General features: G+C 31.8%; 1 protein-coding gene across 8 annotated transcripts in view; it reads left to right on the forward strand.

Moving 5' to 3' along the window:
* The window catches only part of LOC102671002 (single-minded homolog 2-like), a 35082-nt gene that overhangs the window by 263 nt on the left and 18906 nt on the right, over positions 1 to 15913 (forward strand). For 3 of the 8 annotated variants that reach the window (XM_031513824.1, XM_031513826.1, XM_031513827.1), the window contains exon 2: positions 11161 to 11167. In XM_031513824.1, coding sequence (XP_031369684.1) covers positions 11162 to 11167 — 6 coding nt within the window. In that variant the 5' untranslated portion in view covers position 11161. Of the gene's footprint in view, positions 1 to 6290; positions 7054 to 7141; positions 7450 to 10679; positions 11296 to 15913 lie in introns of those variants that run through there. The other 5 variants (XM_006622780.2, XM_031513825.1, XM_031513823.1 and 2 more) reach the window with 5 other exon arrangements.

A 15913-nucleotide genomic window follows, 5' to 3' on the forward strand; every position in this document is an offset into this window, starting at 1 on the left:
AATTGAGTGACCAGAGGAACAGAAATGCATGCGACTCACCATTGCTGCGAAGAATCTGCGTTGTCATCTATACTGCTGTGGGAAGTCGTAAAATATCTATAACAAAAAGCAAAAGAACATAATTTAAAATACAATCTATATTTTGAAAAAATTGAAATAAGAAAAAATAAAATTCTATTAGAATAGATAATATAATAATAATAAAAATTGAAATTCTAATAATAATAAAAATTTTAATAATTTTAATAATAATAAGAATCTAATAGAAAAAACTTGAAATTTAAAAATTTAATGATTTAATGATTTTGTTTTATAGATAGAAGAATTTAAATAGAATAAAAGAATAGAATAATTACCTCTTCGTGTGATGGATGATTGCCTTATGCTCTTGAAAAAACACTGACTCTACCCTGTACCGAAAACGAATATTTATAAAAAAAAAAAAATAAAGAGACTAACACTTCGATTTATAATCGGTGAACAAACACTGATTTTAATTTCGCGACTACATATATATAATTAGATTAAATTAGAGCAATAGTGCTCTAAAAAAAATACTATTACGAAGCAATCACTGACTCTACCAACCGCATTGTGCGCGGTCAAAAATTTTTTCAAAAATCCAGGGGATGATGACAGCATCTTTAACAAAATATAGAATATTATATGTAATTTTTTTTTACAAAACATAGCTTTGATTATTTAAAAATTTTAAAATAATAATAGATATAGTAGATATTCTATTAAATTCAAAATTTCAAAAATAGAGAATTAAAAATTTAATAAATCTAATAAATAAAATAATTCATTTCAGAAAAATTAAAAATTAATGTTTTTAAAATATCAATTTCTTTTCTTAATAATACAAAAAATAAAATAAAATGATTGGAAATATGAAAAAATAATTACCTCTTCGCGTGATGGATGATTGCTTTATACTCTTCAGAAACACTGACTTTACTCTATACCGAAAGCGAATATTTAAAATAAAAAAATAAAAATAAAAAATTATTAACGCGTCCGTTTATATTATATAATCGGCGAACAAACACTGATTCTAATTTCGCGTATAATTATTATAATTAAATTTAATTAGAGCTCTTATGCTCTAAAAATATTAAAAATACTACGAAATAAACACTGACTCTACAGACCACATTGCACGTGGTCACATTTTCTGAAATTAAAAGTAGATTAATGGGAAGGGATAAAGCAAGAAAAGAAGTAAAATATTTTTTTGATATTTTTCTTCTTTTTCCTATTAAGCATTTGTTCCAAAAATATTACTATTTTTTAAAGTTATTTAAAGTTATATTAATAATATTATATATTTTAAAGTTATATAAATAACTATTATAAAGCTATAATTATATAAGCTATATAAAATTATTAATTATGAATAAAGGCAATATTATAAATTAATGAATTTCTTAATATGCATTAATATGCATTAAGAAATTCATTAGTTTTATTTTCTATTATTTTTAACTATAATATTTTCGAAAATTAAATTATATATTACTTAATAATGATATTTATCATTAATAATTCAATAAAAAAAAAGAATAGAAATGTAAAAAATTTTTAAATTTTACCAGTTCTGTATGATGACGTCCATATTGAAATTTTTCCCGCCTTGTATCATCCCAATAATCAATTAATAATCTGAAGAAAAGAAAACCAAAACTTTAAAATAAAAGTATAAAATGTACAATAAAATTAATTATGTTAAAATAAAATAATAATCAAACTTAAATTCTTTTCTAAAAACTTATGGCACGAGCTATTTTATAATTTTAACCTTCACATAGATGAATAAAGAAAAAAGCAATAATTTAGCCTTTAAATAATTATAATAATAAATGAATTAATTATAACAAAGATATTAATTGTATAATAGATACAAATGATAAAGAATTCCTATCACAATAAAGAATTACACTAAAAAATAAGCAAATATTACGCACAAATAAATTACACACCTCAGAGAAAAATGACACGTCTGAACACTATTAATATCGAGAGCAGAATGATACCTCGTACCACAATTTCGATTATCGAATCGTGAATTAAGGAGAGGATACGCTCGAAAGTTTGACAACAAATCGAGTCATGGACATGAAATTTCAATTTCTTAGAATACTCGTAATATAAGAAATGTTTACATTTTCAAACATAACATAGAAGAATAAGAGAGATAGATATATAAACATAACAGATGACGCATTTAAAAGACGTATTTAATATATTATTAAAATAATATAATTTGACGGAAAAATTGATTCTTTAGCTCTAATGAACTAATTACTATATATTCATTGTACAATAATATAAATAAAAAGACAAATGAAATCTATTCTAAATATTTTTGCGAAAAGAAATAAAATCTTACCATATTTGCAGAAAAATAATTAATAATTTGGCTATGTGTAATAAATTCTTGTGATGTATGCATTCTTTCGAAGTCATTTCGACATAATCGAATAATAATCTGTAATAAAAATCAAGATCACAAAAAAAAATATTTAAAATTAAAATTATATTAAAATAAAAACAATAATTAAATTTAAATTTTGACTAGAATGATTATAGTACAAGCAAGGTTAGTAACCTCAATAGTCAAATAGATGATAGAAGGAAAAAATATAAAAGAACTTAAAAAACTCATGAATTCCGTAATTATAATGTTTAATAAGTCATTGAATAAATAAGTAAAACAATAATCTATAAATTTGATGATATAATAAAAGCAAAATTACTTACTACATAATCAAATCGAGCTGATGCGTCCGGTCACAATGATTTTCGAGAAAAGAATGATACCATGCACTACAGATTTGCCTAGGAGCTTTCTAATTGGTTGAAACGATGTGGTCCTTATTTTCTTAAGCCGCGCGAAAATTAAAGTATTATACAATGCATTTTAATTGACGATTTCTGTAACATCAAAATTTTACAAAGATTTCTTTATTAAAAATATAATGAAAATTGTTTATCAAAATTAATTTAATATAAAATTTAATATAAAATACAATTTTGTTAATATTTAACACAAAAAATAGCCAAATTAAAAAATTTTGAAAATATTATTAATGAATACAAAATAAAAATTAATTAAAATTAAAATAGAAATTAAAATTATAAAATATTAAAAAATAAATGAAATATAATATAAAAAAAAATAAACATAAAACTAAGAAAATAATGAAAATAAATAAAAACTAAGAAATTAATTTCCATGTTATCTATCACTCTTTATTGTCATTCCATTCGTTCAAAAAATTTAAACTATCTTAATTCTAAGGAATTCTCTAATAAAATTCCACATAAAATTGAGAATTCAAAAGAAAAATAAAAAAAAAATAATTTGATTCTCGAAAAACGAAGAAATGAAAAGATTGAAAGTACATATTATAATTCATTTTAAATTAAGGAATATAATTTTGTGCATATTTATATATATTTAATCCATAAATATTTATCTTATATTTAAAGATTTAAGATTCTAAAATGCATACATTCAATTCGCCTGATAATTCTATTTTATGATAAGTGTTAATAAAATAATATCTGCAATTTAATTTAGATAATTAAAATACTCAAAAGGAATTTGATACGAATTTAAATTGGATTACGTAATTCTTGATTTGTTATCATTTTTTAAAGAATAATTCTTAAAAAGTTTTCAGTATGAAAATGAAAGAATTTATAACATGTGTAGTCTAAAAATGATACCAAAATGATACAGGTTTCGTCAAATGAAAGATCTACACATGGAGACATAAACTTAAAATAAAAAAAAAAATTACAAAATATTAATATTAATGATTAAAATTTTAAATATGAAAATATAAAAATAGATAAAAAACAATTAATTATAATAATAAATTAAATTAAAAAATTATAAAATATAGAAAGAAGATTATTAATATTAGATTTAAATATTAATTATAAATAGTTATGTGTAAATATTTATAATAATAAAATATCTAATAGCTATAAAAATTAAAAAACAAATTAAAAACAAATTAAAAACAAATTAAATTAAAAAAAAAATAAATTATTTTATATTTTTAAATTTATTTATTAATTTAATTATTATTATATAAAGTAAGAAAAGAACAGAAATAGATTAAAAATTTTTTAATCAATATATATTCTAAAGTATCAAATAAAACAATATAGATAAAAAGATTAAATAGTAAGGATATGGATAAAAATAAGCTAAAAATTAATCTTTAGTACCTTTTGAGTATTAAAAACATCTTTTCAAAAAATAATCTTTCTAAAAACATTTAAGAGATGGCGTTAATAATCAATTCTTATATTATCTTATATTATCTCTATCTTTTTCTTATTATTTGCTTTTTTTGTCTATATTAATTTCATTTACGTCACTCTAGAGATGGCGTTGATTTCCGAATTTTTAACCTATCTCTGTCCTTCTTCCACTATTTGCTCTACATTTGCCGTAAGAATGCGATCAATGATGTAAATATTAATTATGAAATCTCAGTTGAATACATTATTACATTTTTTTTATAAATATATTATATCTTAATCTTTAATATAAATAATATAGATATTAAATTCGATTCTGATTCGACAGGTTTGATATTTAAATAAATGAAAGTTTGAGCTGGTTTGGTAATAATGAAAGTAGAAAGAAATTTTGAAGCATTTTAACAAAAAACAACATCATCGAAGATTATTTCATTAAATTATTCATCTATCTTATGTATTTTGTCTATTTATACATTGATAAATAAATATTTAAGAGACTATAGTCGATAATAACGAAAATGATAAAAATTTTAGAAAATACTTTTCAACCGTCGATATATTTGTCGATACAAAATTGTTAGTGATTATTTGATGATGCTTTTTACATATACGTAATTTGAATAATGTTACTTTGTATTAATTAAAGTTATTTTATTAAAATAAAAGATATTTGATTAAAATTAAACATTTTATTTATAATTGAAATATATTCTATTTGATGTTTCAGATCATGTAAAGCTAATCATTTATACAATACACAATATTCTTTTTAAAAATAAATTTTAAATAAAAAAAAATTGAAAACTAAAAACTTTGTTGCGAATTTTCGTGTGGTAGCATAATAATTTGGTCGTGAGAACTTGTTCCGAATAGACCACACCGTATCGTCAAATGACCAACATCTGGAAGTGATTTTCATGTCGTAAAATCTTACTACCTACCTGCTGACCGTGCATAATTTCGCATATATATCATTAAAAATACAACCGTGACAAAAATACTATTAAAAAATCATCCGTGACAGATCAAAAAAAAGAGAGAGAGAGAGAGAGAGAATAAGAAAGTACGAACGATATGATGGATAAATTTAAACAATTTCCTACAGATAAGTAATTTTCAAAGTTTTCAAATCATTATATAATAACTCGATAATGCATCTTCTGCATTCGTTTAAAATATGTTTGACCGCGAACAATAGAGAAAAACCGGAAGAATTTATTTGGAGAACAGAAGAAACTTACCCTTGGGCTTACTGGTAGCTAAAAAAACTGCAAATAAATACACACCTTTACACAAACTCGTGTATATACAGTCACACCTACATAAGGAATTCGTATAACCCAGCCAGTTGCTGCGGTGCGCAAGAGTAATAAAAAAAGAAACACGAGAGGAAAGGACCGTTGGCAAAGAGAGGCGGCAACGGAAGCAACGTCGAAGAGATGTTATATATATGAAATAGAATGAGAAAGAGAAACGGTACACGCGTACGTCTGTGTTAGTAAAATTATGGTGGGGATGGTTACATAGAGTCGCTACTAGGCGTGGCATATGGAACCACCCAACCGACCAATCAGAACAGGAGGCGTTATCTAGACGTATAACAATGCTTCGTGTAATACATAGTTCAGTGGTTCTCAACCGGTATAAAATCAACTTTTTGACCGTAAAGATATCGTGCAATCGTGAAAATTTTTTCAAATATACGATTCGAGCATACGCCTTGTATGAAATAAAAGCTCGAAAACTAATTGTTTCTAAATTACACGGTCATAGAAAATAATTAATCTGTGCGAGCAGTATATTGTCCTCATGAAAGCCTTTATCACACCACGGTGGGATGAAACAGGGCTTAAGTACCGCCTACGTTAGAAATCATTGACACAGGCGCAACTCGTGAGGTTATGCGGCTGCGTTGGTACGACGAAAGCTTTTCCAGAATCCGGAACGATAGAAGGAGGCAGAGAAACAAAGAGAAAGCGATGAAGAGAGAGATGATGAGACAGTGGTGAAAAGAGGGACAGAAAGGGAGGTGCGAACAGAGAGAGAAAGATGGAAGAAAGGGTAGCAAGTTGGAGGAACGTTGGTCTACGCTCGGTGGGGAGTCCAGCGTGCACCGTGCATCCAGTTGTATACCTAAATGCGTACGGCACTGTTTTAATAGTACACACGCGTAGTCACGGCCCAATGAATTGATCCCGCGAGGTGCATCCCCCGGATAAAAAAGATGTCGCGCCATCTTTGAGGGCACTCCCGCTTCCAGAGGGCTAGCGCGCGCATTTTCGATCGTGGACCGTCACCCAGCGCATAGGTTTTTCTCTAAGCAAACGCGCGTGTTTAAAACAAGTTTTGATTAAGAATGAAAGAATCATTAAATTATCGCCATAAATCGTTTAAAATTGCCGCTAAATTATGGGACCGATAATGTTAAGACCAATGAAAAAATAAAATTTGATTATCGTAAAATTATTATTTAAATAAATATTGAGATATGTAATATTCCAAACATTAAATGTTTATAATTCGCAATATTTTAATATGCAGTGTTAACACAGAATAACTGTCAGCTCTGCGTAAGATGGTTTAAAAAATTAACATTGTAAAAGTGTCATTTCGATCGCGTTCTTGATGTATAATCGAAAACGAAGGTTTCCGTTTACATTCATTGAAGTTCCGTCGGGCGGATAAAGATGTGTGTGAAAGGAAGTGAACAGTAATTTTTTATCAAGACTTACTTAGAACAGATCGTAATTAACACGAAGTACTTTCAGTGTAGAAAGAAATTGTGACGTATATATTTCCTTTTTTTATATATATATATATATGTATATATAATTGAACACTTTTAAGAAACTTTTTTATGAATATTTTATAAAAATTTAAACTTCGAATCGTTAATAACATGGAACAATTAACAATAGTGTAGAGTAACATTTATAATTAATTACAGAAGAGAAAAAAAAAGTCAGTAGAATTAGTTAATATATAAAGAAATAACAATAATATTCGATGGAATTCCGTGAACGATTGAAGTGCGTCAAGTACCGACGGCTTGATCAAAGTGTTCGCTCTTTGAGACACCCCCGCTGCCAAAATTACTTTCGCACCAAGGGTGACTAATTGACTCTTCCCGGTGAAATACCGGTGAGATTATGGGTTTATTTAAAGGTAAGTAAAACCAGTCAGATTTACATACTTTTGCATTTAAATAAATATCTGCAAGTTGCAAAGGTAAGTACTTACAAAATACTTAGCTATAATAAAAAAAAAAAAATATGATAGAAAAGAAATAATCAATAATTATATGGTCAATTTAGATAGGTATATTAAAACAGATTTAAATTCAACAGTTTAATTTCAAGAATTTAAGTTTAAAATTCAAACTTAAATATATGAATACTATTGCACATTATTCCCTTAGAATTCCCGCAGAATTTCAAATTATTTTTCCTTTACGATTTTGACTAAATTTGATTTCATTTCAATATTTTGATACGTATCTTCGAAACGAGTAACGTGCGAAAAAAGGGATGACAAAACTAAAAGAAAAAGAAAAGGTTTAACAAACGTCAAACCGCAAAACACTCACCTATTAAACACGTCGATCATACAAATCTACATTTTCATTGTAACAATTTCAATGAAAATGTATCGATTCGCGTTCACAGGTGTAATTTGATTCGATAAATCTGGATGCTGGCAAATTGTTCGTCTATATCCGTCGAACGTATCCCAATATATTGCATTACGGTACCCGCATGCTGTCCCATGGGAGACTCAACAATCACTTTTTCACCCCTTTCCCTTATAACTTTCTTGAGAAACGACCTTTGATCCCAAAAAAAAAAAAAGAAAAAGAAAAAAATTCCCACTCTACGCTATAAATATACCATAAAGTACCATAAAAATTGCTCAAACAATAATTCGGTTCACGTGCCAGCATTCGACCCTTTAACCCTTAAAAAACAATTTTACCGGTGTTTCTATCGACGAATCGAGAATGCGATACGCATGCGATAAATTAACACGTTAACAGGCGCGCGTGTCAGTTTTCACGGTTGTTCGACGTTGGTTCTAATCACTTAAGTATCCCGCCGCGTCGTCGTTTCGAAAACATTTCCACACGACGAAAGCGAAAGGGGTCGAAATCGAATTCCTCAAGATGGATGAACTCTATTTCAAGATAATCAGAATACGTGGATATAGGTGTAACGAGACGCGGCCCGAGTTCTCGCCGTTTTTAAGCGCTGTTAAAGTAAATAGTGCGCGTGTTACGTGCCCCGTGACAAGGGGCGTGCCGTTTCCTAAAGTCATTTGTCGAGAAAATGTCCGGCTTTCGAACGTGATCCTTTTCCGTGTTCTGCTCGGTACCCTTCCATAGCTTACGGAACGGAGAAAACTTATGTCTCCGTGCAGCTGTCGCGACAGCGTTAAATCTCGCAGGAACCCGTCGCTGCTTCTTTTTTTTTTCTCTCTCTCTCCTCCTCCCTTTCCCTCCACAAATTCCAACAACCAACCACTGCGTGTTTTGAAAAAACTTTTTTTTTTTTTTTTTTTTTTCGAACTATGAATCATTTGTAATACGTAGATTTGTATCTTTAAGCGTATGAAACATTTTCGCGCATTTTTTTTTTTTTTTTTCTTTTTTTTTTTTTTTTTTGTTTTCATCCATACGAATCGCACCGTTGTTTCGAAAGAGGTTTTCCGATTAATTTTCCAGAGAGAATTCTATGTTTGCTTTCTTTCTTTTTTTTTTTTTTTTTTTCTTTTTTTCATTTCGTTCGAATTCCTTCAACGGCACGTGGTGACGAAAGAATTAATTCCACGAATTAGTTCCACGAATCCGCGGTCTTCTAATCTTGATTCTTTATCAAAAAAATAATAAAGGGCGATCGAGAGTGATCGGAGAGTGGTTAAAACAGATTAAGATTGTTTATTTGTTCCCGATATTTTTCGAGTGGAACGACATTTCAAACGTAGAACAATTCATCGTCGATTAACATCGCCGTTTCGAAAATGAAACGTTTTGAGTTAACTAATAATAGTAAGATTGCACGCAACATCCTGGCACGTGCGTAAACAGCTCTTAGGTAACTTCGGCTCCGAGGCTCACGACACAATAGTCGGCAGAATATTCGCCGTTTTGCAAACGTCGATTCACAGAAATCTAAAACTGGCAGTGTCAACAACTACGGTTTTCTTATTCATTGTTACCAACGAGAAAAGAAACGTCTAATTTCACTTCCAGCCCTTCGACTTACCTCATAGGGGATCTAAAATTAAACTCGCGCCAAAAATTTATTTAGTCTGTAGCATTGTCGTCTCCGCTATCGGAAACAAATCAAATTTGTCGACGTCGTTAAATCACGGCTCGGCCGTTCAACGCCCGAGACCGAGAGAGCAAATACAGAGGCCCATAAAGTCGCGTTCCTACACGAATCACCCTTATGCACAGGCAACCCAGTGTGACAGCGTCCTCGATGAATTTTTATGCTTCCATTTTCTTTTTTTTTTCTTTCCCTTTCTCTTTCAGCTCTCTCTTCTCGAAAAGAAAACTTTCTTAATGACCAAACGTATCATTCACGATATTTATATTTAAGTTTCACGCGTTGGAACACAAAATTGGCCCGTTTATTCCGCCTCGTTCCGAGCGTGGACGGGAATTTAATCAATAAATTTTATGAGCTCTAAAAAAAGAACGTATACATAAATATTTTTTAAACGATTTTATATATATATATANGGATTAACTTATGAATAGGAAATCATTTGTCTCGATTTCCTGTCGTTTCGAGAAGAGAAACAAGAAAGTGCGAAAAGTGATCGCGATCACTTTTCCAAAGGATCTTCGGCTAAGATCAGAGAAAGCCGCAAACTAGCCAGCTGTTACACGGTCGTTTTAGCGGGCGGATAGGTGAAAACGATTTAAGCGTTTCGACATGTGTAGAAACACGACATCCGATACTTCCTTACCGAGACCTCCTACTATGGTCGGTGCTCGTCCGATTGAGATTTACGATGTTGCATCTTCTAAATGGCATGAGATCGCCTGGTACACGGGTTATTGAAGTCATTTATAGCGCAACAAGTAAATAAATTTCTCGCCACTAATAGAGAATCGCGTTAATTCGTATTTTTTTTTTTTTTTTTTTTCACTTAGAAAAATTTTTCTTCTGGTAATTATATTTTTTAACAGGTTTTTAACCCGTTCTTTTTTTTTTTTTTTTTTTTTTTTAAAAAAATTTTTCTTCTCGTAATTTTCCTTTTTAAAAGGTTTTTACCTCGTTTTTTTTTTTTTTTTTTTTTTTTTTACATCGCGTTTCTAACATCGCGTCGTCGTGATAAAAATTATTTATACAATAACAAATAACGCTATTCAAATATGTAAATAGTGAAATCGCAACGAAATCGGAAAAACGAAAAAGAAAAAAAGAAAGAAAGAAAAAAAGTAACGATTAGCAAATGGTTACGATCCTTTGAAAAAGTGATACTAAAAATAAAACGGAAGTTTCTTTCTCAGAAAATGAAGTATGAATAATGCAATTTACAGTGTTTTAAGACAAAGAGGAGTAACGCATCCTGTACAACTTCAGACTTTGTTTCTCCTTCCAGAAGAAATTGTGTGAGACAAAGATAGAAATTAGTGGAGGGAGAAGGTAAGGGATGCCTTGCTTTACGTGAAATCTCTGTATTCTCCGTTCTCCGTGTATACCGTGTATGTAATTCTCACATGACTAAAAAGGGGAGCCCGTGGTGGGGAGATATGTAACATCGGGATCCCGAGTCAAACTCGAAGTTTAGTTTTGCTTACGACGACCTTTAAGTTCCGCGCCGCGCCTCTTGTCCTCTGACCTGAGTCACGACGCGACTCGAAGAAAGAATGATAGTGAGCCGTCATCTTCGAAAAAATTTTGTGCCATTTGTCATCGCCAACAACACGATCGGTGTCCCACCATTTCTTCAACGAACAACGAACAACGGATATTTGGATATCGCGTGAATTCAATATGAAGAGTGAGTACTCGTTTCGATTCTCCAATAATCGATCATTTCCATCACGTAAAGTGTCTGTATATATTTGTAAAAAATTATCGTCAAGGGACGTATAAAATATGGGAAACGAGTGATACGATACGTATTATTCCTATAACTTCGTCGAGTATTATTTATTAAGAGAAAGGAAAAAGAAAAAGAAAAGAAAAAGAAGATTATCGTATCATTATCGTTCGCGATCAACGTTCCATTCGTTTTCGTCGAACTTTTTCCCTTGGAGAAAGAAAATTTGTCCGGATGAAAGGAACCGATTTTCGGTAATTTTTCTCTTCCCGTGCGTGGAAGTGGACGCGTTCTTGCGACTTCCAATAATCCTGCTAAATTGCTAGGCCGGTCGTTCAAAGTTCGTTCGTGTATCGGGTTGGCTTAGTGAAACGGGAGAGAAATCGTTAAATAAAAGCGACCATGGAGCTGAGGGCCGAGGGAACACGGCGAATAGTAAAAAAAGAGCAACGTGTGTCGCGGGTCGTCACGGCAGGCAACCCCCATCGTAGCTTATGGCGTACGGCCACGTGAGATTCAAGAATTTCGTCAGGCTCTGAGTTGCCTTTTGTCATCGACTCGGTCCTGAGTTCCAGTTCTTAATTCGCAACGGCGACAACGAGTTACAGTCGAGTAAATTAACATTACATTATTTCTTCTCCTTTTTTGGTCACGATGTTAAAGGGTGGAGGTGTAAATTATTTTTCTCGCAGATTATAATTACGTATTTTAACTGATTTCCACTCTGCAGATCCTTTCTTTAAAATTTTGATTTTAACAATGGAACTAAAATCACATTAAATTGACATTAAATCGGGACTTTTTTTATTTCTGCAATTACTAGAAGAATATATCCAAGTTCTTTTTATTCAAATAAAAAACGTAATTCCATTCATTGTTTTAAAAATTATTTAACTTAAACTTTTATATATAATTTAATCACGTACATAAATATCCTTAGATGTAAGATAATTCTGGTATTGATTTCGCGTTCTTTTTTTTTTTGTCTTCCTTCCATTTTTTCTTTTTTTTTTTTCTTTTCCTTTCTTTAAATTTTCATTTATCACTCGCGAGAAGAACTTAATTGCGAAAAATCTATTAATAATTCAATGATTTCATATTAATAATTGTGTAAAGAAGTGCAAGATAGATCCCGATGAACCATATAATTGTCTCATTACTGTTGCACTCATGTGCATATTTTTATTGCGAGTGTAGTTGATGCTTACAGTATATGCAAGTCTGATTATGGTACAAGATGCCTCGTCAGCATAACAGACATCCTTGTTATCGTAGCGGCGTCCAAGGTTACATCGTTGGTGCTTAACCGATTTGTTCTTGTTCCCTCTTTTATTTCCTTCTTTTTCCACGTGTACACGTTTTAATCGATCGATGCGTGAATGTTCCGTTGTATCGCAGCTTCCCCAATTAATTCCATTCTCCCCGATAAATATCCGTATCGCGGATTAAATAACTTTTTTTTTTTTTTTTTTTTTTTTTTTTTTTTCCCTCGATCGACGCGCGTCCAATCGAGAATTTATGAGATTTCATTCTGTCGATTATCCCGACGATATTTCGCAATCGTTGTATTTATTATGTATAAACACAAAGCGGTAACGCGTAATGTTGGGCTTAAAAACCTGCATAAAATAAAAACGCGCGATTATTCGTTAGATCAAATGAATTTTTATTTTTCGTCGCTATTTTAATTTCCATACGTGTGAAACACGATTCGCAACCATTTTCATGGCAAAATATCGTTGAGATAGGGCAGAATGGCGCGCAAAGTCGCTTTCTTCGACTGCTTCTCTTCTCCGCAGCAAAAGAGTCACGACCGTGAGACGAGTCGTGGCGTTTACAGCCGAATCGAATGGCAAAAGCAACGAAACACGGACCTGAGAAACTGCTGCCTCGTCAGTACCGATTGCCTGTATGCTACATCTTGTATTTCTTTATAAAACAAAGCATTTGTTTCTTTAAAACACGTAGAAACTCTGTTACAATAATCCAAAATCTAATTGAAAGAATCGGAAGAAAAGAAAAAAAAATGACAAATAGATTAAAAATATTAAAAATTGTTGGAAACAAAAAAAATATATATATATATATAGTCAAAGATCGTTGGAATTTTCTTCGTAGAACAATCTGATATTTAATATTCGTTGATAGTGTGTGTGTGTGTGTGTCTGGATATTTGTGCGATCAAAGAGTTTCCATATTCTTTCTAATAACGAAGCGGAAAAAAAAAAAAAAAAAAATCTTTGCTAAAATTCTATTCTGACCGATATTCTTCGAGGTGTACCAAGAAACGAGCAAGTTCGCTAGCCGATTGTTATACTTTCTCTGAAAGTGACCTCGTGGATTCGCAGAAACATTGCAAATATACGACCACCCTTGGTTCTCCGCTTTCTTTTGACATGCTTCCTCCTCCGAGGACTGATGTATATCTCGGGGTGAGAGTGCATAAACGTGAAGGTGATAATAAGCCGTAAAGACTGTGAGACGCATCAGGAATGCGTGAAGCGTTTATTCCCTTCAGGTTTACGAACGGCTGGATGTCGAGCACAGGCCAATCATCAAAGTGGCAATATTTTAGGGAAATTATTGCGTTGCGAGATGTCACCGATACCTCGACCGTTTTCTTATTCTCTATTACGGGGTGAAAATTCATTTCGAAAAACGATGGTACGGAAACTTGTTAAAGAAATAATGGTTTTAATGTTTGTGAATCGATTATTAATACATCCGTAACTAATCAAACGGTACACGTGACATTAATGAATTGGCTGTGAACATTTTTCGATGTTCACGTTCGCATCTTTTTACGAGAGAAGAAAGAAAGACGAGGAATAGTGAGTTATTGGTGATTTATGTGAGACGGTCTAGACGCCGTCTTTACAAATATTTGTAGTAAACACTTCCTTCCTGATATCTTCGACTTCTTCTCCTTTTGATTTGTGTGCTCAATTTATATCAATCCCTATATCATAATTCTCGGGAGCATCAGGGTGAAGAGAAAAGCAGAGAGATAATGGATCGCGGGAATCCGCCGCGGTATTTTCACTTTTCTCCGTTTGATTTAGATACGAAATGCGCGATCGTTTATTCAATAGAATTCTGTAAATACTATTATATCCGGATTTTTTTTTCGATTATATATATTATAATAACGCGTAATTAAATAAGGTAAAATAAAATAGAGAGATAATAATATTGCGGAATGGAGAGAATAGAAAAGAAAGGATCTCTATAAAGATCGTGTAAAATTTCATGCGATTCAGAAATCAATAATATGAATTTTTAAAGGAAACGAGTAAAAAACAGAAAATATGGGAGTTATCTATAAAAATTCTGACGCCAAGGAAACAACAAATCGTGTTGGTTGACTGTAAACCAAAGTGCGAAAATAATAGTACGTTAATTTTAACGTAAGGCGTCGTATTGTTTCAAATAATATCCTATTCAACAATGCTTCTCATTATCAAAAGATTGTACATCATCTGTTCGTTAATTAAAGCCTTGTAAAAATATTCCTCGAGTTCTTACAAACACGGACAATACACACCCTTTTTTCTTGTTTATCTTTTCCATCGTTTGAAATTCAATTCGCGTCGGACAAAATTGTGACAAAGATGCAAAAGATGAAGTTGCGCCAACGAAAACCATTGTTGAATTTCCCCGGAATTCCGTCAAACTGTAATTGGAGAATATTTTTCCTTGCACACGCCCGTTGCGATGATGCGTCTATGCAAGCGGCGTACATAGAATGTTATACTTTGTAGAGTGTGGCGTCATTCAACGCAGTGTACGTGTCCAAGTGGAAAACACAGGCGACACCAATTATCCATTTTTGCACGGAATTATCGCCGTCGACCGAGATAACAGTGACCATGCCCGCGTCCTGTACAAATCGTTTACAAAAAGAGAAGACACTCTCCAGAAATATCATCGAACTTGGAATTTCCGCGATGGCCTTGCTCGTTATCGCTATATACGCGAAACACTTCTCGGATCAAAACGAACCCCGTGTATCGATACGAATCACCCGAATTCAAGATAATCGACCAATAATCTTTCTAATTTTTCTATTTACTTTTACAGTAATATCTTCCTTATAAAAATAAAAAAAAAAAAGAAAGAATCCAAAAGAGTTGAACGCCACCAATTTTCTCCTTGGGAGGAGAAAAAGAAAGCAAGAGAAATTCTAATAGAGGCTGCGTTAGGAGTTTTTTTTTTTTTTCATTTGTCTTGGCTTACGTCTTGTCATCAGTCCCGGGGATGACATCGTGTACATTGGGTGGCCATTTTAGAGATACGCCTGGACGATCAGTCACACTCAACGTCAGGACTGAAGTGACTTAGTTTAGGGCTGTTTAAGGGCGGGCTGTTCGCGGATGAAAAGCTGGGGGCCTCGCCCATTCGAGACCGTCGGGGGTGCGAGTCTCTCTTTCCTGTGTAGTTCCACCGTTTCTCTACCCTCTCTACCTCTTCTCAACGAGCTACCAACTAACAACGTGAATGAGAGGGCTGACTTTTCTACTAGCCAACCTTCTCCCCTCTGTTTCATCCCTTTCTCTCTCTCTCTCTCTCTCTCTCT

Source organism: Apis dorsata, unplaced genomic scaffold (assembly GCF_000469605.1).
Source record: "Apis dorsata unplaced genomic scaffold, Apis dorsata 1.3 scaffold_757, whole genome shotgun sequence".
Classification (NCBI taxonomy): domain Eukaryota; kingdom Metazoa; phylum Arthropoda; class Insecta; order Hymenoptera; family Apidae; genus Apis; species Apis dorsata.